General features: G+C 44.0%; 1 protein-coding gene across 1 annotated transcript in view; it reads left to right on the forward strand.

Moving 5' to 3' along the window:
- Atxn10 (ataxin 10) overlaps positions 1 to 22,506 on the forward strand; it is a 122,627-nt gene extending 100,121 nt beyond the window's left edge. Inside the window, exons 11-12 of the mRNA XM_021216379.2 lie at positions 20,957 to 21,144; positions 21,599 to 22,506. Of these exons, the coding sequence (XP_021072038.1) occupies positions 20,957 to 21,144; positions 21,599 to 21,601 (191 nt within the window). The 3' untranslated portion in view covers positions 21,602 to 22,506. The remainder of the gene's footprint in view (positions 1 to 20,956; positions 21,145 to 21,598) is intronic.
- The last annotated feature ends 1,499 nt before the right edge of the window (positions 22,507 to 24,005 follow it).

The raw sequence follows: 24,005 nt of genomic DNA on the forward strand, positions 1-24,005 counted from the left end.
TGTGTGTGTGTGTGTGTGTGAGAGAGAGAGAGAGAGAGAGAGAGAGAGAGAGAGAGAGAGAGAGAGAGAGAAACCCCACAGGTTCTGTTCTTTCTCTAGTGCCACCTGCCTTGTTTTTGAGTCAAGGTCGCTGGGAGCTTGCGAGTTAGGCTAGGCTGGTTGACCAGGGAGCCCGGGTATCAACCTATCTCAGCGCCCCTGTGCCAGGAGTGCAAGCACGTGCCACTCACCTGACATTTTATCTGGATGTTGAGGATCTAACCTGGGTCCTCATGTTTGCATAGCAAGCACTTAGTGGACTAGGGTATTTTTCTAGTCCCCAGGCCCACCTACTTCTTAAATTTACAAACAACTTTTTATTTTATTTTATTTTACTTTTGTTTGTTTGTTTTTTGTTTTTTGAGACAGGGTTTCTCTGTATAGCCCTGGCTGTCCTAGAACTCACTTTGTAGACCAGGCTGGCCTCAAACTCAGAAGTCCCCCCTTCCTCTGCCTCCCGAGTGCTGGGATTAAAGGCATGTACCACCACGCCCAGAAACTTTTTAATTTTAGTTGTAGGTTTTTCTTTTTTGTCATTTGTAGGTCATGGAGCCCATTTTACCTGGAATTGAACATGTGGTGTGACCATCCTTGCTTTCAGATCACTTCTTGGTTCTCTCTGCTGCCCTCCCTGCTTTCACTCAGTCACTTGTCCCATTTGTTAACGGCTTGTCTGTTTCCTGTTAGCATTTAGTTTTTTAAAACTATTTATTTAATGTTATCTTTATATGTATAGGAGGGGGCATGTTACCACATGTATGCATATGTCCCTGGAGGCCAGAATAGGGTATTGGAACCCCTGGAATTGAAGATGCAAGTGATTCTGAGCTGCCCACTGTGGGTGCTGGGAACCAAATTCAGGTCCTCTGCAAGAGGAACAAGTGCTCTTATCTGCTGGTCCATCTCCCCAGCCCTAGCTTCTGAATTTTTTTTCATGTGTGGATTTGTGCTTTTAAATCTCTTTTTCAGTAGTACTTCAAAAGGGGTCAGAGATAGAGAAGTATATTTATAAATTTCATGATTTGTTAATGGCCACAATTCCAACACATTGCCAAATTCAGTGGATATTTTGCTCTATCTGTATGTGATTTTATAATTATAACGATTTATCTTGTTTTGATTTGTGTGTGTTGGGAGGACGGTATATACATGCATGTACAGGTGTCCCTAGAGGCCAGAAGACAGTGTTTGAATGTCTCTGGCGCTGGAATTACAGGTGGTTGTGAGCTGCCCAACATTGGTTTGGGGAATCAAATTTCTGTCCTCTGGAAGAACAGCAAAGATTTTTAACCTACTCAGCCATCTTTCCAGCCCTGTGATTTGATATTTTACCAGAATTAATCATGTCCTAGGTGTACTGCCTTTCTTGCCAACTCTGTTTTTTGCCTCCCCCTTCCTCCTTTCAGTGGCTCTTTGTTGACTCCTCTGTTGCTGCCTTTTCTATAACTCAAATAAGTAGGTGTGCCTGGGCCTCCTGGTACTAGAACTCTTCTACTGTCTCTAGCAGTGTTTATTGAATGTCTCACATATCTGACACTGGTCCAGGCCTCAGGCAAGACTGGGTGACCTCCATGGACGTTGTTGGTGCTGTCTAGACAAAGATGGGAAGTGGCGTGGCTCAGGCTGTATCCGAGCTGTGCTGAGTTGTCATGCTTTCCACTGCTGCCTGTGAACTGGGTAAACCCTATGCTAATCAGCAGCTCCCCTTCCACATTCCTAAATTAGAAGGTCCAAATTAAATGGAAAACTGCCCAATCTGCTCAGGCAGAGACGACACTGTCATTTATAAGCCTCCACTGTTATTCATAAGCCTCTTTTTACTTTCATTTATTAATATATTCATCCATTTATTCATTCATTCACTTGCTCTTTTGTTTTACTTTTTAAGACAGGGTTTCTTTGTGAAACTCTAACTGTCCTGGACTTGCTCTGTAGGTAGAGCAGACTGGCTTTGAACTCAGAGATCCTCCTGTCTCTGCCTCCTGAGCGCTAGAATTAAAGGCATGCGCCATCACCACCTGGCTGAGCTTCCTTTTTAATTCTTCCTATGTAAGTCTTACCACGTCTTGATTCTTGCATTTGTTTATTAATCAGGAGGCAGACCAAAAGAAAATCAGAGCAGCTAAGAAAAAAAAATCATAAGGGTTCTTCAATTGTTAGTGAATCTTTATCCTAGGTTTGACAATAATTTTGAATGTTTGATTTAACCCACTTCTTCCAGTCACCCTAACCAAGCTTTTAATCACGCTTTAGATACCTCCCTCTCTCCCTTTCTGCATTCCTCTCCTTCTCTGCCCCCTCCTCCCACAAAGACCCGCCCCTCTCTGTCTGACTGACTATCTGAAGGGGGAGCCGATATTTGGATGTGCACCAGCATTTTCTTCCCCCGGATAAACTGGCTATATAGTGTCCTTGAACATTTTCTAAGTATGTTGGTGGGGCCTGAGATTATTGTAGATGTCCATTCTTTTCTATGAGAAATCAATAGGCATCACTATAAAGACCTCTGCTTCTGGGTGCCTGCAGATGGGAAGAACGGGCTGGCATAGCAGAGCTGGGTTGAGCTGAGGCAGGAAGGTTTTTTATTCTATTTGGAAGCAGCTCATGCAACTAACAGAGATTTCCACTGCCAGGGGAAAGCCATGGCTCAGAGGGGAGCCTAACCTTGCAGGGCTGCACTGGGGTACTCCTGGGTCAGGGATGTGAGCCCAGCCAGCTCCCAGCTGTTGATCGCCCCCACTCCCTCTTGGGTCACCCACAGTAATAACAGAGTAGCTGGTGCCATCGGAAAATTCCAGCTCCACTACCGCAGAGTCAATTTCTCATTTGTCAGTTTATTGTGGCAAGTGGGATTTTTTTTTGTTGTTGTTCCCAAATAGAAACAGCTGAACTTTATTTGAAATGTTTTTCTTGTCTTTCTTTTTTGATCTATGTTTTGATCGGTAGTCCTTGATGTGGGTTTTTTTCATACATTGTTTTTATTGGGGGGATTGGGTGGGGACAGGGATAGAGTGAGAGCCTAAGCTGGGTTGTTATGTGAATTTTATGATTTCTCTCCCCCCTCTTTATCTCCATATTAAATCCCTTCCCCTGTGTTGAAAGACTACATTTGTATTTATATGTATGAAATACATATTTCACTTACATGGAGAAATGTAAGCCTTTGAGAAATAGTAAGATGTCATCCTGTGCTAAGGAAACGTGGCACAGCGGCAGGTATGTCTGCTCCAGGACCAAACAGACCTGGACTTGCTTTCTGTCACTTCTTCACACCCAGGTCCCTCACTAAGTCTGTGAGTCCCTACTGCTCCTTGCTGGGTTGTAGAGACTGAAATACTTGCTTGTTTATGAAGCATCTGAGCAACCCCACACGGCTCCTAAACAAGTGAGTGTTCTTGTGTATGTATCCTATTGTGTCTCTTAGTCCATGTGAGAAAGGCAGACTTTCATCTGCAGTTGATAGAATAGCGCTAACACTCCAGACTGACATCCAGAGCGAAATGGAGAGAGAAATACTACCAGGACCCTTCACTCAGAGAAGGGGCCCCTGCTAATGGGGAGGGAGGTGGGACTTGCAGAGTGCCCTAGGCTTCTCCTGCACCATTCAACAGTGTTAATTCAAGGGATGTCATCACTGTGAGCAGGACTGCAGAGCTCCTACAGGGAAGGAGTCATGGGAGATATGATTGCTATACCGAGGGCGGGAGGCAGGGTTCCCTAAACACGATCCCACACTCCCGGGTGGGAGCACTCGCTATTGAAGAAAGGCTGAGATGTTAATTGCCTTACCAACTCTGGACTGATGTAAAATGACACGTGTTCTATAAAACAGCTAACATTTAAAAAAAGGTAATTCAGTTTTCAAAAACAGGCAAAAGACTTGGCATGCCACTTGAGAGGGGGGGGGAAGAGAGAGAGAGAGAGAGAGAGAGAGAGAGAGAGAGAGATCCAATGCCCATTAAAGAGAGCTCTACAGTTAGAAGCCTCTGTCCACTGCCCCATCCCAGTCTCTGGCAAAGCAGGTGATAGCAGGGTCATTCCTGCAGCAGCCTGAGTTTTACTGCATCGCTGGGGGGTATAGTTTGTCAGTGTTGGCTAACACTGATGGACATAGACCTGTTCTGTGAGCCGGCAGTGTGCACATGCCTGTTAGCAGATATCTACTGGGATTGTCAGCAGTATTCCTTCTCTGTATTCTCAGGTTGTAGTAAACTAGGTGTTTATCAATAGTTAAATAAAAAACAAAAACTATACATGTGCCTGTGGTGGAACACAGTAAAGGAGAGTAGACTGCTGTGTGCAAGAGGTTGATCATTTCATTGACACACGGCTAAGCCGTAGAGCCTGGGTTTAGAAAGCACCTGTGCTCTATGATTCCTCTGTAGGAGGCCCAAGAGTGGTTGTAGGAGCTGTGGACATGAATGTTGTAGAGGCCACATGGGACTTCTGAGGCGCTGGCCATGTTCCAAATTTTAATGAGGAGTATATCGATGTATACATATGAAAACAGGGATCTGTGTGCACATTGCAGGTGTGTTAGAGTCTGTTGCACCTCATACTAAAACATTTTAATCATTTACTGAATGTTTTCCATTCACCACAGCCTGCCTATCCATTGTCTTGCACAGTTTGCTTAAGAGCTGGGAATGATTGATTGATTCAGTTTTATAGATTAGGAAGCTGAAACTGGAAAGTTGGAATTTCCATCAGAACTTCCCACTTCATGTGTGTTGGGGCAGGACAAGCCCAGGACTGTCTGACTCTATAGCTAAATCTTTTGTCGTAATTAAATGTCTAGATTCCCAGAGAGAGCCCTCTCTCTGCTTAGATGCTGCACTTCTTTCAACAGTATTTTCTTGGGGAAGAGATGGGTGCAGCTGTGCTGTCTTAATCCTGGTGACAAGCATGTAGTAGTACATGGTAGTCACTTGGTAAAACTTGCTGCCGTGCTGTCTGATCCAGGGTAACATGGTCAGCAACTGAGTGCTAGTTGGTAGCCATCTTAGGATGTACTTCCAGCCCCATCATCCTTTAAGACCTGAGTTGTTTAGGTCTTCTTTCTCCAGGAATGGCTCCATGACCCTTTGCCAGGTTGGGTGCCTTAGTTTACTGTCATGGTCCCTAAACAGCTCACATAAAAAAACACCTTCATCAGTTGACCTTTTCTCCTAGAAAATCCATCCCAGGTGTCTTTGTGGTCCTGTATCCTGAAGTGCATCCCTTATCCTGAGGTCCATGGACCCTAGCGACTATGACCAAAATGTGTTTCCCAGCTCCTTTCTGTGTGTAAATCTGAACTAGTATGTGAGAGAAGTCTTTTTAAAAGTAAGAAAACCTTTGTGTGCAAGGATGGTTTCTGCAGAACTTGACAGTGTTTAACTAGTGTTTTGTGCAGTTTGGAACCCTGCTTTGGGAACCTGGAACCATAGCACCGTTTATTTAGTTTCTTCCCCTTGGCTGTGATGAAATGCCTTTCAAATACAACTAAAGAGAGAAGGCTTTCTTTTAGCTCACAGTTCAAAGAACAGTCTGACGCGATGAGGAGGTCAAGGCAGTGGGAGCTTAAAACAGCTGTCACATTGCACCCAGTCAGCAAGCAGAAAGCCATGTTTGTTCCCTCTCAGCTTCCTTTCTGAACTTAGTCTGCATTCTAGCCAGGAACTGAAGCCACCTACCCCAGTTAACCTAATAATCAAGCCAACCCCTCCTGGCATGCATCTGGCCATTCTCCCAGGTGATTCTAAGTTTTGTCAAGATGACAATTAGCCCTAACCACTGCAGCCCTAGCTTGGTAAATTTGAGAATTCAAATAAACAGTGGAATCCTTTTTTCTGTTGTGAGTCTTCGTGAGGAACCCAGCTCCTAACAGTGACCAAACAGCATCACAGAGAAGCAATTAAAGGGAAAGTCCACAGACTAGGTTTGTAAAGGCTGTCCACAGAACCCTTCAGCAGGGAACTGTGGACTTGTTCACCACCAGTGAGTGAATAGTCTCACATGCCTTCCTGCTTCCACGTTTCACTGTGCCCAGCCTCAGGGAACATCTCTGAGGACACTGCCAATGGCTAGGAAGTCTTGTTGCTAGAGTGTCGGTTGTTAGGGAGCATGCTCAGTCTGTAGATGACTGTTTCTCACCTTCCTTTCACTTGCCCAGGAGCGGTGATAGTCTAGGACACAATTCTGTTTGTGGCCAAAGCGCTGTGAGGGTGATGTAGAAGCCACTTGCTTGGATGTCCTGCGTCCTGTATCCTGTATCTACCAAGTTCAAAGCTGTCTGGCCTTTGATACTATGTAACTCCTACTCCTAAAAATTACCTAAGTCTCAGTTTTAAAGAACAAAATTAGGCCTGTGCCTAAGGAGTCTCACCTTAGTTATCTTCTGGGGCATTTTAAGTTTAGAGCCAACAAGCTTTTTTCAGGCCTACAAGATGGCTCATTGATAAAGATACTTGCCACCAAGTCTAGTGTTGTGAAATATATCCCAGGGACCAACATGGTAGAAGAAAATCAACACCTACAGGTTGTCATCTGACCTCTCTGTGCACACACATGCACAGACACAAAAAAATAAATGTTCTGTTTTGTTTTTTGAGACAGATTCTCACTACATCATCCTGGGAATCAAGAATTTTATGTGGGGCAGTCTGGCCTCAAACTCACACACAGATCTGCCTCCATTTGCTCTCAAGTTCTGGAACTAAAGACTTCTGTCACCACACCTGGCTAACAAATGTTTTGGTTTTGTTTTATTTTTAAGAACCTTGTTCTAAATTATGTAGTCAGTATCCTGATACATATTTGCATATCTCCCAGTTTCTCTACAGTGCAAGCAGCATAGTGTAGTAGAGCAAGTTTATAAGTCTCAGCTTTGTACTTTAGAACTTTTATACTCAATGTAACAAAAGTAGCAAGGCTGAAATTTCCCCGTATGATGGCTCCCTTTGGTCACTGCCTCTTAAGAGCTGTTCTCTGGTTCCTGTGTGATATGCTTTACCACACCTTTCTCCATGTGGCATCACAAAAGCAGTGTCACAGGTGCTGCCATCCCACTGAAGCAACCTGGGAAGTTCCCTGATTCATGGTCATCCCAGAGGTGAAGATCTGCCTTCAGAAGCTGCAGGATCAGAGCAAGAGAAGCACGGCTGCTGATAGATGCAGTACAGAGAAGTTCCCTGCAGGCTTTGCCTCGTAAGAGCAGTAATACATAGGTACCAGTTTTCTTGCAGAGTTACTATTTGTCTTCTCTTTTTGCATTAGCTTCCTGTATTTCAAACAAAGCTGACTGGGTATGTTTAGGAAATGGATAACATTGAAATTGCTATTCTCAGACACGATTGTCATGAGTAATATATATTTGGTAAGACACTTCAGAGATTGGGTAGCTGATTGCCATAGAGAAACATGGTCCAGGTAATTGCCAGGATTTTTGTCTAAACTGACTTTAGCGGGAACAGGGGTTCTGGACAACACATTGACGAGCCATGGCCATTTGAAACTGTTAACTAGTAACTCACTGCCATTTGGTTTTTAGGTTGTCGTCCTTAACGGGAAGTGTTGCATGCTCTGAGGGGTTGTTTTTCTAGGGCCAGTGCATGAAAAGACAAAAATCTATTTTGTTTGATCCTGTAAAGGGTTGAACATTCTCTTGGAGTTAATCGAGCTGGCATTCATTAATTCCTTGTGACCAAATTACAGAAGCCAAGCCCTTAGACTTCTGAGTTGGGGAAGAACAGTAGGCAGAAAACACGGGTGAGGGAGATAGACCGAGCTGACCAGCAGAGCTGGAGTGTGCAGCAGAGGAGAGGGACAGAGAGAGGAGATGATGGATGAAAACTTCCTGTGGTAGATGAGAAAGACAAGAAGATCTAAGAAACTCGTTAACCTTTTCAATATAAAGTCCTTGCAGTTCAAGTAAGAGGGCCTGAGCTTGGACCCCCAGTCCCATGTAAAATGCCAGTTGCCTGTAATTCCTTTACTGGGAGACAGAGACCAGAGGGTTCCCAGGGCTTGCTAGCTGTCCTTTCTAGCTGAATCTATGAATTCCAGGTTCAGGAAGGTGGAGTGCAGCAGAGGAAGTACCCTGTGGTGATGCTGTCTTCCATGTGTACATACATGTGTACATTGACCACACCCAAGCACAAAGAACAATTTTCAGTAGATTCATGTTTAGATGTATATAATCACACATTTAGAAAACAGCATAGACTTTTAGAAGCAGCAAGAGAAGAATATCTTGTCACCTATAAGAACAGTCAACAAAAATTATTTGAGGTTTATTATCAGAAATCTTCCAAGTTTTTCTTGAGGTGATGAGTTCATTGTGGGGAGCGGTGCAGGGAGATTATAGCCCTACCATCCAAAAGTACCTTGTCAGTCTTCAAAGCATGAGAAATTAAAATATTCCCAGAGAAGTAGACTGAAGGAGTTTTTCCTGGTTGTTTGGCCTTGTAGTCCTGTAGTATGAAATTAGAGGGTCCTACCAGACGGGACCTAGAAACCTAGTGTTCTGACTGACTTTCTATTGCTTGATAAAACTTGCAGCCAAAAGCAGCATTAGGAGGAGCGCTCAGTTTGCTTATGCTTCCAGTCATGGCCCATTTTTTAAATAAGCCCAGGCAAAAACTGAAGCAGAAGCTTTGGGGGAATGCTTATGGACTTGTGCCCCACTGCTTGCCCAACTGGGACTACCTGCCTAAGGATAGCACCTGCCCTCAGTGGCCTGGACCCTCCCACATCAGTCAAGAAAATGTCACACAGACTTACCCACAGGCCAGTCTTATGGAGGCATCTGCTCAGTTGAAATTCCCTCTTCCCACATAAGCCTGGTTTGTGTTGAGTTGCCAACGACAAACAAACAAGCAAACAAACAATCAGCATACCATGAAGAAATTAATTGATAAAGGTAAATCAAGTTTCAAAACCAGCACCATGTCAGTGGTTTACAGTGCCACGTTTTGTTTTCTATATAATTTAAGATGCTAATACACTTAAGAGAATTACTAGTGTACTGAGGGCTATAAAATGTGGGAGGATTTTTTTTTTTTTAGCGTTAACCAAATAATAGTAAAATTGAGTCCATTGTAATTGTAAAAGAACAGCTCTTTACAAGTATATCACTTAAATTGTTATAAATCAGTGTTTTTAACCTTAGAATGTTAAAAATCATACCCACAGATTTTAAAAGGTATAATATAGGACTAGTGAGATGGCTCAGCGGATAAGAGCACTGACTGCTCTTCCAAAGGTTCTGAGTTCAAATCCCAGCAACCACATGATGGCTCACAATCACTCATAATGAGATCTGACACCCTCTTCTGGTACGTCCGAAGACAGCTACAGTGTACTTATATATAATAATAAATAAATCTTTGGAACTGAGTGAGTGGAATTGACCAGAGCAAGCAGGGCCAACGGGAGCAAACAGGTCCTAAATTCTATTCCCAACAAGCACATGAAGGCTCACAACCATCTGTACAGCTACAGTGTACTCACATACATTAAATAAGTAAGTAAATAAATAAATCTTTTTTAAAGGTATAAAATATGCATAAAGAAAGTAAAAAGGAATTAAAATTTTTCACCATAAAAAATGAACTATACACAAAAGAAATAGTGGCTAAGAAAGTCATAAACCTTACAGGAAACAGTAAAATGACATAAGCAAATCCTTACTCATAGTTACTTAAATATGAGCAGATACTCTTGTTTATAAGAGACTGTTTATGCTGTTTATAAGAGACTGTTTAGATTCAGAGACCAAAAAAGGTTAAAAGCATGGATAAATGTGAGTAAGCAAATAATTAATGAGAGCTGTGGTGGCTTACATCAAACAAAATGTACTCTAAAGTCAAAGGGATTACAAAGACAGTGGTAGATACTTTGTAACAAAAATTCAGCACAGCAAGAAAAGACACAAAATATAAAGTGGCTGTACAGGCAAAGCCACTTGCTACCAAACTTGAAGACCTGAGTTTCTTCCCTGAAACTCCTTTGGTATATGGGAGACCCAACTCCAGCAAGTTATCCTCTAACTTCCACACACATACTGTGGCCGGCAGGCACCCACACACATGCCAAAATAAATACAAAAGGTTTTGTAATTTAAAATATCATAAATGGAGCTGGAGAGATGGCTCAGTGGTTAAAAGCACTGACTGTTCTTCCAGAGGTCCTGAGTTCAAATCTCAGCATCCACATGGTAGCGCACAACCATCTGTAATGGGATCCGATGCTCTCTTCTGGTGTGTCTGAAAATAGTTACAGTGTACTCATATAAATAAAATAGATAAAAAAATCACAAATGAATATAGCTATTTGTATACCGAAAGCATATTAAAGTATGTGAATCAAAAACTGACAATTCTAAAGAAAAAAAAAAAATGAAGCTTTTTTCTTAATGGTTGTCTATTTCAGTACCTGACTCTGAGTAGTAGGTAAAACAGTCTGTCGGAAAGTTCAAGTGGCTTGCTGTGCCAACTACATCTACAACATGTGCGGAATGTAATGCATGCTCTGCTTCCACGGATGCTTCCTGGAGCACTTTCCAGGGTAGGCCCAATACCGTAACATAAATTAAGTCTCAGTAGATTTTTAAAAGATAATTAACATACACAGGGTGAAGTCAGGTGACAAAAACCAAAGTTGGTTCTTTAAGTTGGGCAATCTATCTACATGGACTATGAAAAAGGAGAAAAAACCTCAAATTACTAAAATCAGAAATGAAGTACGGACAATACTACATACTGCTGACTCTACAGAAATAAGAATCATAAAGGTGGTGTGGTGTAGACTGACAATTTGGTTAAGCTGAGTGAATAAATTTCTAGTGATTGGAAACTAAGTTGCTAAGAAACAGGCAGGTGCAGGTGAGTCTACCTGCACCTGGCAAGGAGCTTGGAAACCCTGCACTTGAACCCATGGACCTCCCTGGTGAGTTCCACCTTCACAGAGCTAACACTGGCCGTTCTCAGACTTTTACAAAACATTGAAGAACGAGTAACAAAGAGTCCCTATTTCATTCCGTGAGAGAAGTATTGCCTTATAAAGTAGCCCAGAAAGACGCTATAAGAAAACCATAAACCTTTATTTCTTGTGAATATTGAATAGAAATAATCAAGAAAATACTAGCAAAGTGAATACAACTGCACACTTAAAAGGGATTTATATACAACAATCCAGTAGGACTTGTTTGTTCCTGGAATTCAGGGATGACTCAACCTAAGTTGATCATATTGGCAGACTACATTAACAGAACAAGTGAGAGAACAATGTATGTCCAATTCTCTCAATGCAGGTAAAACATTTGACAAAATTCACCACCTTTCATGTAAAAAACGTTCATCAATCTAACATGCATTGTAGCTATCCCCACATAATAAAAGCTGTGTAAAATGTTCATGGCAGGTACCCCAGTAACTGCACAAAGCTAACCCCCTTTCCTGTAAGGTAAAGAGCAAAGCAAGGATGGTCATCTCCCCACGTTTTCAGGGACGTAGTTGTTAAGCTTCTAGCCTAAGCTACAAGGCAGGAAAGAAAGAAGGGCATCCAAGTTGGAAAGGAGGAAATGAACCTGTCCAGGTGATAATCTTAAGGGTTCTAGACAATACTATTACAACCAATAAATGATTCTACAAAATACTAAAATAGGGAATCAATGCATCAAAATCAATTGCATTTTTGAATACTAGTGAACCTTGTGAAAAAAAGAGCTGTTCCAATTACAATAGCATCATAAAATACTGAGAATTACTTTTAACCAAGCAGGTGGAAAGCTTATACAATAAAGATGTTCTTGAGAGGAAAGTAATGTGTAAGGAAATAGAAACACGCCCATGGTCTTAATATTTCTGTCCGTGACTCCCAAATATTAGTACATCTTTAGGTTCAGTACAGCTCAGTGGAAAGACCTGCTCTGAAGTCCATAGGATCTTGAGCATCAGAAATACTGTCTGGGGTCCTCATGCTTCCTAATTCTACAACTGAATCTAGGGTACGGAAATTAGCATAAAGACTGAAGAACTAAAACTGTAGGACTCAGGCACAGAGATAAACCCTCGTGTGTGGGGTCACATAATTTTTGACAAGGCTGCTACAACTGTCCCATTGGGAATTTTCAGTATATTCAACAAACCATGCAAATAAAACACTCTTACAGAAACAGGGAAGCTGAAGAGCTGTGGCAGGAGGATCACTTGAACCCAGGACTTGGAGTTCATCCTGGATAGCATCATGAGACTCGTTGCAAAATAGCCATTCAAGAAGAATGTCAGTTGGGGCCCTTCCCAGTACTATCCACAGCACAACTAAAGTCTGGGTGAGGTCTTTTGTGTCGCAGAATATTACTTGGCCTGAAAAAGAAAGCATCTGTTATCACATGCTATGACATAAATGAACCTTGAGGCCACAAAATAAGTCAGTCGCCAAAAGACATGTGTTGTCTCTGCCTCCACGTGAGAGGTACTCAGAATAGTTGAAATCATGGGAATAGAAAGTAGAAAGGTGTTTGCTGGCAGCTTGGTGGGGAAAGAACATTGCTGCTTAATGGGCTTAGAGTTTCAGTCTTATAGCATCAAAGGTTATAGAGAGGGTGGGGAAGATGCCTCTGTGGGCACAAAGACTTGACCAGCCAACCAAGACAAAATGACAAGCCTCATTCAGAGGTCCTGTCTCAAAAAAATAAAATAAAAATAAGATTAGAAACCAATAAGCATCCAGCACCATCTGCTGACCTCCACATGTGCATGCACATACCCAACACACACACAGTTGTAGAGATGGGTCTAACACAGTCGTATGGAATACCAAAGACGGTGAGTCCTCTGACTGTAGGAAGAACTTGGAAGAACAGAATGCAGCAGTTGTACCTGTACCTAATTCCCCCACAAGAGCAACATATCTAGAACTAAGAGACATAATAATATCAAGAAACTTTAGAAATGTAATGTCACCACTACAGCTCACCTAACTTTAAAATAGTCTGAGGTGCTTACTGGCTCTTGTTTTCATATCTTAAATTTCTGTTGTAGGCTTCCCTTCGGTGGTTAAAGAGCCATACTACTCCATCATAAGGAGGCAGGCTTACAGGTTCCCATGCAGAGACAGAGTCAGAGCAGCTCTCCAGCCACGCCCCCTAATTCTGTATTCAGACACCACTTTCTGTCTCATCCCATGTAAGTCTTCAGGCTCATCCTCTTCTGCCTGTTGACTTCGTGGAGGCTTTTGAGAGGGGAAGGGCCATGTGACCCATGACTACCCACCCCCTACCCCAGGGAGAGGAGACTACTAATATCACCAAGGATGGTGGGTGCCAGATACCCAGGCCCCCAGCATTCACAAGATGGGCTTTTCCTGGCTCGTCGCTGCCTGCCGTGTCTTGTCTTCTCTCAAATCCACCAGAAGCTCTTTGCTGTTTGTGTTCTTTATTTAATCCTTCCTTGCTCAGAACTGTTTTTGACCCTTGGCTATACTTTATTAGTTCTGAAATGTCATTAGTGCTAGACCAACACTAATCTCCTATAATTTAGATGGGATTACTTCTACTCTGCTTTTGCATTTCATCTTGAACAGTAGTTTATTAGCTAGCTCTAAAAGTATTTTACAGGGACCGTGGTCTGAGTGCTAGCTGCAGGTTTCTGGTGTCCTTTGCTTTTTTTTTTTTTTTTTTTTTTTGAGAAAAGAAACCTGTTTCAGGTCTTAGACTCCATCATTCCTCCCTTCCTTAATGTCTAGGCAGGGCATGAAACTCGGAGCGCTAGGAGGAAAGCGTGCCCTGCTTCTGGGATCTAGTCCCCTCGGGCATGTGTGGTAGCCATCTGGCTTCCCCTCTCTTTATTGCAGGACACTGGACAGGTTACTGACCTCTTCAGTAGGATGAGGACAATCAGGGTTAGTAAGTACTCCAAACAGCTACAGTCAGGTTCCACCTTGGAGTTGAGTCTGCTGCTTTTATTGTTACTACCTTTCCTGTTGTATGCAGAGCCACTGAAGAGAACTCCCCCTTACAGAGCTTTGCCTGCACTGGAAGTTGTAGTATTCTCTGAATACATTCTGATGAAGCAACTTTCCTGCTGTCAGTTCTGTGCAGATGTTTTATAAACATCTCTTCACCCAGCACAGGGGCCTTGCTGTGTTTTCTGCTCTGGCTGAGGTCTCCTTTCAGGCAGTAAAGCTCAGCCATGACTCTGTTGCTGGGGACCTGGGTCTGACTGAAGCCGGGTACTCTCCCCATCTGTCCCCACAGTGACAAGGAGGAAGGTGGCTGTGCTGCTTGTGCTGTACGTCTGCATGTGTTCCTTAACATCTCACCGCCCAAACCTGACCCAGGCCCTGAGCATGCTGCCTGTGGCTAAATAGTTAAATCACGTAAGCCCTACACACCAAAGGCCACAACTCAGGTACAACAGGAGTCTGGCTGGTAAGCAACACACTTTCCAAGAGTGGGGGAGCACGGGGAGGGAAACACCCCCGCCGGCTCCATGGCACCCACCATTCGTCCACCCTGTGCTGGGTGCATGTGCTGGGCACTTCTCAGGGTGCCGCAATCAGCAGCCCCTTTAGTCTCAGAAGTGACGTCAGAGTGCTGCCCCAAACACAAATGGAACCACTTGTGGCCCCAAAGCCCTTTGGTGTGGTCTGGGTTAGAAGTGGTATTGGTTGTTTCTGATCCTGAAACCTGTAGTGTGATAGGGATGCCAGACTGTGCCTGCTTTGTACCACGCTCTGCTTTGAAGTGGGTAGTAAAAAGGATTCCAGAGTATGTAATGTACAAAATTAGTTTCAGTGCTCTAAGATCCTTCACCACCAAAACCCCGTGAAGACAAGGTACCTGTGAGCACGGCCCTTGCTGGCCACAGACGCATTTGGAGTGGGCTGTGCATTTGATGGCTGCCTGGCAGGGAGAATGTCGTCTTCCCATGACTTCACTGCCAGCTGGATGGGCCCACAGTGTGTTTTCTCTCTCATCTTGGATGCTAGATGATGAGCATCTGGAAATGAAGGAGAAGGGCTGGAACCCAGCCAGGGTCCAGACAGAGCGTGGTATGTGGCTCGGTTCCCCACCCTGCCCACAGATGCTATCAGGCAGTGAGAGCTTTCATAAGGTGGGGAGATGTGTGGGCCTCCAGGAGGAACCCTTGAAACAGTATCTCACCTCATCTTTAAAGGTCACTCTAGGAAAAGTTGTGTGTTGTGAAGATAGTGAGTGTGGCCTTCGTTTCTTAAGTGCTGGTGTAGGCTGTGCACAGAGGAGCCAGTCTCCCGGGACAGTGCTGTTCAGGCAGTTGAGAGTTCTGCAGTATCACACATCTCTGTGACATTTCTTTCTGTCTCCCTGTGGCTGGAGAGGATAGGAAAAGTGCCTAGCCTCTAAAGAGAGATGCTTCTGAGGAGCCTCCCCTCTGTATGGGCAGAAGCTACCTCTTGTTTATGGCAAGTATTAAGAACACATATTCTGTATTCTTCATATTGTGACCTATAATTGACAAATGCGGAGATTCTTTTCTTTCCCACCCTCTTGTATTTGTTTTCCCATTTTGCCACTTCGGGCATTGGCAGTGAGCCATTAATTAGTAAGTTGGCAGGTGTGCTCACATGACTCAAGCTGTGATTTGTTAGATGACATTAAGACAGCAGACTGCCAACCATGAAATAGCGCTTGGAGCACAGATGTTCCCTTGTATTAAAATACAGAATGCAGAAGAACGTTCAATACCACATCGTCCAACAGTTTAGAGCAGTGTTGGGCTGGTGTGGGTGGTTTAAGGTGGTTATTACATACCCTGTTTTCAGCACCATGCTAGAAATGCTGGAGGATCTGTCCCCATTAAGCCTTCCTCTGAATGACAATAGTGTATAGTGTATGCGTGTTGATAACCAAAGATAACAATGTTGTAAATGAACTTTATCATGAGAGCAACAGAAATACCTTTGGATGTCTAGGAATGGTTGGCCTGTGCAGAGAATGCTATGGCTTTGTGGGAGAATGGACACCTCTACCCACCGAGCACCACCTCTGCCCTGTCTGCCTCCTCCTCTTCATGCTCCCTCCTTCCAGCCTCTTTTCTGACCATGATTGTAGCGGCCCTTCCTCTTCCCTGTGGCAGCATGTGCCATGAAGCTGGGCTTCCCAGTAGCACGCTTTACCTTCTTAATCCCACCTCTGAGGGCAGTGGAGATGGAGGGTGCTGAGCACACTTTGTTCCTGGTCTGTACCCCTGTGTTCTCCCTGCTTTGTATGACGGAAGTAAGCACACTTGTCTTTTTAGTAATGTAGAGCATTTCCAGAACAGTTTTAGTAGGGGCTGCTTGCTGTGCTCCACAGCCTCAGTGTGCAGTTTGAAAGGGTGTCAGGTAATTGTGACACAGGTGTTTATTGTTCAAGGCATGCATGGTTCATAAAGGCTCTTGAAGGAGATTTGTCTGTCATTGACTCTCTTCTCACAGTGAAGCTTACTGGAGGAACTCCAGCCTGCTGTCTGCCCTATCGCAGTAGCCCCTGCCAAGCTGTACGCACATAAATCCTGGTCCTTCGCTGACTCGCTGTCTAAATTAGCTTTTCAACATACTGTGTAGGTAAAGATGAGCTATTATGTGATACACATAAACAGATATATGAAGCATGGGTTTGGAAAACTTTCGTTTCATTAGTAGTAATTTAAGTGTCAAAGCTTTTTACTTGATTTTTAGGATATACATGTACTTGGTATAATACCTGTTTATGTATATGTTTTGCCAACCCTTGTTCTCAGCAGGCTCCTAAACACAGTTCCGGCCTTGACAACAGTCATCCTTGGACTTAAAGTCTGTTGGGTTTGATTTCTGGAAACATTCTGCCTATAGCCAAATGAAATCTGTCTTATCAGGTAGTATTTTAACTCAGTCGACTATATTTAAAATTGACTTGTCCATAAGTCTGCCGTAAGTCTAAGTTGTTTGTGAAGTTTTACCTACAATTTTCTGCCCTACTGTCACTGAGCCACCTAACCTGTTGTCAGGCTCAGGCTTAGCGTGGACCCACAGAGTCCCCAGCCGCACAGGCTCTTCTAGTGCAGCAGCAGCATCTGTGCTAACTGCCACTGTGGTCTCTGTGGCCTAGGTCACACCACCAGAGTGTTGTGCTGAAGAGCTCCAGCACTGATTGCAGCCCTTTCATGGCACTTTTGCGACAAACAGGCTCATGCCTTCTATTTGTAGTAGCTATGGAAACAGGAGAAGCGCTCTCTCAGGAGCTAAGCACACAATAAAAGACTTCAAGTGTTAGTAGGATTAGAGACTTTAGAAGATGTTGAATTTTCTCCCCAACTCTTTCTTGTTCCCTGTTCCTTTACAGAGGGACCAAGAGGGCAATGTGAATATTAACTGGGACTTGTTTTAATCTCCCCTGTGACACTTAAGACTGTCTCGGTCTGCACCGACTACTCAGGCTGCAGCCTAACAAGGAGGCCATGCATATTCATGACCCGGGGCTACAGATCAGACTATCTTAAGTCTGTGTTTTACAGGGTTTCTCTTATCTGCTCCAGTCTTCTGAAAGAATGCTTTCCTTTTGTAATGCATGAGTTCTGAGTTCTGGTCAGATAGGAGTAAGAAACTTGGATGCTGTTGGACAGTAGGGTGACTAGTTAATAGCAGTTCACCATCTAAGTTTCAAGAAGTTGAATGTTCTCACCATAAACAAGTAGTAATGTTGGTGCTAACAGCATTGCTTAGTGAGTAAAGGTTCTTGCAAGCATGGCAACCTGAGTTTGATCCCAGAACCCACATACAAGTGACAGAGAACTAACTTCACAGAGCCCGGACCCATGGAGTGCCCAGCTAGCACAGGTGTTCTTAGTTCCCCACCCACACTGACACCCCCCTACCTGGGACTGCAGCAGCAGCAGCAGCAGCAGCAGCAGCATGGCACTAATTGCTACTGTGCTCATTGTGGCTTAGGTCACAACACCAAAGTGTTGTGCAGAAATGCTTACCTCCACACATGTATGACTTATGTACCCATGCACACACACAATAAAAAGGGGGAAAGAGAGCCAGTAGGGTGGCTCATTGAGGGTAAAGAAGCCTGCTCTGCAAGCCTATTAGCCGGAGCCCAAGCTCTGGAACTACTGTAAGTGTATGGAGAGAACCGACCCCCAGAGTCGCGCTTTGACCTTGTAGTACACAGTTAGGTGACAGGTGCTGCTGGTGGTGATTTGTCACTGACTTCTGACTCGGTCCCAGTATGTTCTTGTGACAATAATTCTCTCCAACCCTCCACTGCCTGCACTTCCACGTCTTGGCACTTGTCACTACCAATTTTAGAAACGACATAATGCCTTTGCTCTTTGGCCTTCAAGGCCCTTTGATTGCAGGTGCTCTTAGAAAAGTCTTAGCAACCTCAAATTTGTTCAAGTTCACTTATCTTTAAGTTAATAGCCAGAAAGTTCCAGAAAGGAGAAAATGCCTTGCCTCTGTCATTTTAAAGCAGGTAGTTCAGCCCCACCTCCAGCCTTCTACATTGTCTTTGAGTTTATACACCAAATGTTTGCTCCTTTAGCCCTTCTCATAATTGCTGCTGCTTCTTCTCTATAAAAAGTGAAAGATGAGTTAGCATAATGATAGTGTCAACTCAGGTGTAGAAAGAGTCACAGCAAATAATTTGTCCAGAAATTACTTCTTGTGGAGGAATGTCTGGCACCACAAATGTTATTTTATTTTTTATAATAGCGCAGAGTGGAGACTTACTGGCTGTGGAAGGGGGGGAATTGCAAATCCGGGTTTTATTTCAGTATTTGTGGGATCCCGTTTTCAGAAGAGAGGCAGAGCCTTATAAAGGAGCTGGGCCTTGTCATGACAGGCGGCAGACAGATTGCCAGGTGAGAGCAGTGATAAGCAGACTCCACATCCGCCCGCAAGCACAGAGGCTGTTCTTTGCCTTCGGAAACACTTAGCCATTGATACCCTCAAGTGGTTTCAGTGATAAACCTTCAAAGACCAACAGATCGTTCATTCATTCATTCAAAACTGCTAAGTAGGACTCTGCTCTGTGCAGGCCCCATAGTCCCACAAACACGAGTCCCACAAAAACTTCAGCCCTATGCTGAAGTTCTGAGAGAGGATGGCCAGAGAAAGGGTCATGGTTAGGTAGCGGCTGGCCTGAGGTGGAGCTTGACAGGGCTAAAAGCCAGGGCTGGGTGATAGAGACAGGACAGCACAGCCTTTGAAACGCCTGTAAATACCCCTGATGACACAGGACCCTCCCTGCTTTTTTTTTTTTTTTTTTTTTTTTTTTTTTTTGGTTTTTTTCAAGACAGGGTTTCTCTGTATAGCCCTGGCTGTCCTGGACCTCACTCTGAGGACCAGGCTGGCCTCGAACTCAGAAATCCACCTGCCTCTGTCTCCCAAGTGCTGGAATTAAAGGAGTGCGCCACCACTGCCCGGCTCCCTCCCTGCTTTTAATGCTTGAGTCTTGGTAGTGAATGGGTTCACGGTTTACTTTCCTATAAGGCTGTTCCTGAACTACAGAGAAACAGTTTAATTCATCTTTTTTTAATACTGTAAGAAGAGTACCCACCTTTATTAATTCTGACAGCTTCTTTTGAATTTCACTTCTGATTGGAAATGGAGACATGTCTCTGAACCAGTCCTCTTGCCAGAGAAGCCTCGGGCAGAGCCAGAAGCTTGGTCTGATGCCTTTAGAGCCACATGCACCCGCTCGCTCTTCCTCTGGAACTGCCTGAGTGAGTGCATCTAATGACTGTCAGGAAGAGGGTCCTTCCTTTTGTGTGTGTGCTGGGAATCAGTACCATGACCCAGTGAATGCTGTGTTGTGCAGTCACACTGAACCACTGTGCTCCATTCCCAGTCCTCCAGGTTTGATTACTCTGACTCTGTTGATCATGAGCAGATAGGCCTATTTCTCTGAAAATATATTTATAATAGCATAGGCTCCTTGGTTCCTTCTGGACCAGAGTGAAGACAAAGAAAAAAGAAACAAACAAACAAACAAACAAAAAGCCTGTCCTCAGTAGTGCCCGTCTTTCAGGATGTTGTGTAGTAGCAGTTTTCAGTTCTCATGAGCATTACACAGCTCCTAGCACCTAAGTCATCATGAATAATGCAGTGATGTGACCCCAAGCTTCCATCAGAGGTGGGGATACCACACAAGGCATTTCATTGGCGGGCCAGGGTATGGGGAGGCAGTGAGGGTCATGTGCTTTCAGGGCATGAGGGTTTCACACTGGACCTAGCAAATCCTCCACAGCTGAGGCTTTGTCTCTGAAATACTGAATGAGAGAAATTCCATGGTGACTCCTAGGAAACCATTCTTACTGATAACTGCACTTTAAACAGAACAAGTTTCCTGTCTGATTTTTTTTTTTTCCCCAGCGCCTCTGACTTGTCTGCAGAGCCCCTCTTGTCCTCCCTCGGACTTGTCTGCAGAGCCCCTCTTGTCTTCCCTCTGACTTGTCTGCAGAGTCCTTCTGTCCTCCCTAGTGACTTGACATAATGCCCAGGAGTGCAAATGTATTACTGTGTTCATAAACCTCAGAGTGGCTGCTCTGGACCTTTGTCCATGTGTCTCTGTCTCCGTGTCTCTCTCTCTCTCTCTCTNTCTCTCTCTCTCTCTCTCTCTCTCTCTCTCTCTCTCTCTCTCTCTCTGTGTGTGTGTGTGTGTGTGTGTGTGTGTGTATCAGACTCTCGCTCAGGAAGCCATTCTCTGGGCCTGGTCACTGACTCCCATGCTGGGCCCATGGCGCGTGTGTGCTTTCACAGATTTTAAGTGGGTTTCTCATTGAGTGCATATTTCTTTTCCCTCTGCCTCTCTAGAGGATCTCTCATCTCTCAGTATTCCTATACACCTCCACTGTTTACCTCGGACAGTCATGGGAGTTATAAAAACAGGGAAGTTTTCTGTTAAATTCCTTCACTCTGGCTCCAGTTATGATGCAGTGGGTGGTGTATGCTGTGCGAAATCTCACTGAAGACAACAGCCAAAACCAAGATGTCATTGCCAAGATGGAGGAGCAGGGCTTGGCAGACACATCCCTACTGAAGAAAATGGGCTTTGAAATTGAAAAGAGTGGGAATAAACTGATTCTGAAGTCTAATAATGACATCCCCCCGCCTGTAAGTACCCCCTGTAAACTGTCCTCAGTCCCTCCCAGAAAGCTGCCCCTGCATCTCTGTGACTTGGAAGTGAGAGGTCTTTGTAGGGAACATGGAAGACTAGAGAAGCTGCCTTCTGACATGGTTACTGACAGCACTGAATAGCACTGCAGATAAGGTTTTGGTTAGACTTTATGATACCATTTGCTTAAAACTACAACTCATGCAGAGCATGACATACAAAAGATTCTGAAGTGTATTCATAGCAGAAACAAGTTCCTGACCAGAACTAGACTTTCCTTTAGAGAGCAGAGGTCACTGCAAGAGTTTGTGCACTGATGCATACGTCCTTTAAGAATCGTCCCAGTTCCCCTGTACCATGATACCTGCAGAGCTCTGCATTTCTCCTTTGTCTGATGGTTCTTGTAAATAGATGTGCTGTATCTATGACACTGTTTCTGTTTTTTTTCCGTAGTGAATGCCCTCTTCATCTGAACGCATTCAGATTCCATCTCACGGACCTCTCATCTCTGCAGTGTATGAAATCACAAGTATTGGACATGTAGGGTACAGTGGTGGGAGCCTCCCAGTCCTTTTGAGTAAATGAGTATAAGCTACAAGTGGACGTTTGCTTTATTTCTTTGCAGTAAGTGTTACTGTCTGCCTCACCTTTGTCCCTCTGGGTAGAACTCGCTTTCCCGTCACATACATTGTGCTTACTGTTGTAGTAATAAACGTTTTTGTGGGCACAGCCCTCACTTGGCAAAGACTGGGACCCTTGATTGGATTCTGTACGCCCTTTCAGATGGCAAGTGTGCTTCATCCCTTTGATTCTCTGCTTCTCATTGGATTTCTGAACTCTGGCGGGCACTTGAAGTAAGTTTCTCACTGTGATTAATTCTACCAATCTCTTTTCTCCCCTTCTGCCTTTCCAAAACATTGACATGACTCATTTCCAGTTAATTAATTTGAGAACCCTCCCTCTTCATTCCACGCACTGAGTCCTCACCGAGCCCTGTCCTTTGGAACTTAGAAAGGCCGTGAGAATGGGTGAGAGACCATGTGGCCACTTAACTGTTTGCATCCCAGGTGGACTTAGAGTTAAGAATTCCTTAAAAGTGATGCTGACATCTTGCCCATATTCATGCTGCCTGACACAGAAAGAAATATTTTACTTTCTTTTGATGTGCAGTTCTTCTAGTGTGCTGTGCCTCATGTGAATGGGGAGTCCATAGCATCTTCTGCTTAAAAGTGTGGCTGTCACAGAGACAAGCTAATCTGAAGGAGCAAGTATATATTGGTATCTGTTTGTAGCAGGTAAAACTGGTTTATAGAGGGCACTGGCCTGCTACCTGAATCACTAATAAAATCACCTTGCTCTGATGGGACATGTTGTAGAGGGCTTACCATTATTTTCCTGAAGAAGCATGTTCAAAACTAAACTATTCAGAGATGTCACACTTACATTTATACTCCTGAAGTAAAACCAGTAAAGAACCAACCAAAAGATTCACAAAAACACTGTTCCAGAGTCAAGTCCTTGTAAGTCTCTTTGTGTCCAGTTACCTTGTGTTCCAAGAATGGCTTGAGCTATTGATGAAATAGCAGTTTCCCTGTCTGTTATGAAACTTCAGATTCTAAGCCTATGGCAGTTAAGATGCATTTGAGATGTTCAGCCATTGCAAAATGTAAAATTCACAAAGAAGCCATTCCCTTCTGGGGCACCAAGAGTTAAAATCCTTTCTCCATAGCGGTCTGGCCAAAGGGAAAACAGCGGGGGTCCCTTTCTCCTTTTAACAAGTTTACAATGGACATTCTTCTTTCCTCTCAATGGGTGTGTACACACCAGTGGAGTCACACAAACATGTGGTATGCACCATATAATAACAAACACAAATAAATAAAAGGAGCCTTGTGAGAATGCAGAATGGGGTATGGCTGTGTGCTCTAAATAGGAAGTGTGGGTCTTGCCGAGTGAAAACATGCTGATGACTGCATTGTGGCTCCTTTTGATTCCCTGGAGATGAAGGGCTGAACACAACAGCTTCCCTGTGCTCTACTAGAGGGCTTGGGGCTTCCCAGAACCTTGTTTTACACGCTGTAGAGGATTAATTTGCCACCTCAATCAGCCCTTTGTGGGGGTGGGAAGCAGGGTAACCCCACAAAATTTGTAAAGCTAAAAAGAATAGTCACAGTTTTGTGACCATGTTTTTTTCAAGAGCAAACTGACAAAGCTTTTGGCCTACTTCATTTTCACAGATAGAAAAGAAAGGATTCTTGGCTCAGTAGTAAGGCCAAGTATTTGCAGAGCACTCTCCTATCATAGGAAAGACTTGAAACTTTGTTTTCATGATTTTAGGGCTGTCCCGTTAGAAGTTGTCCGTGTGTCTCATGGTTGCTTGGGGATTATTGAAAAGCAAAATGTCAAGGTGCATAACTTACTCAGTATCTCAGAATCTGACCATGGCACTCACTTCGGGAACCACTAGAAGGAGACACAGAGAGATGATTAGGGTATAAAAGGAAGACTGCTCGTCAGTCAGCACGCTGAAGCTCAGACATCTGCCTGTGTGTCTTAAATCTGTCCTCTGAAGTGACTCATGACACCACCTGCCATTTAAATTGTATATAAGTAGTTTTTCTTCTATTTTTCAGTCTTTTAATTTCTATCCTAGAACAGAAAAACTTAAAGATGTCATCCAGTCATTTCTGCAGGAGGAAAACCTGTTTAGAAATTATCCCATCGTCGTAGGCTTTGCACATAGCAGGCTTTTCTTTGTAGAGCAGAGAGTCAGACAGGTATCTAAAGGCAGAGAGGCTGAGGGATGGTCCTAGCATCCCAGAGAGTTTAGAGACCATTGAGGGAGCCAAAAAGGCCTCTC

The sequence above is a fragment of the Mus pahari genome, chromosome 17 (assembly GCF_900095145.1).
Source record: "Mus pahari chromosome 17, PAHARI_EIJ_v1.1, whole genome shotgun sequence".
Lineage (NCBI taxonomy): Eukaryota > Metazoa > Chordata > Mammalia > Rodentia > Muridae > Mus > Mus pahari.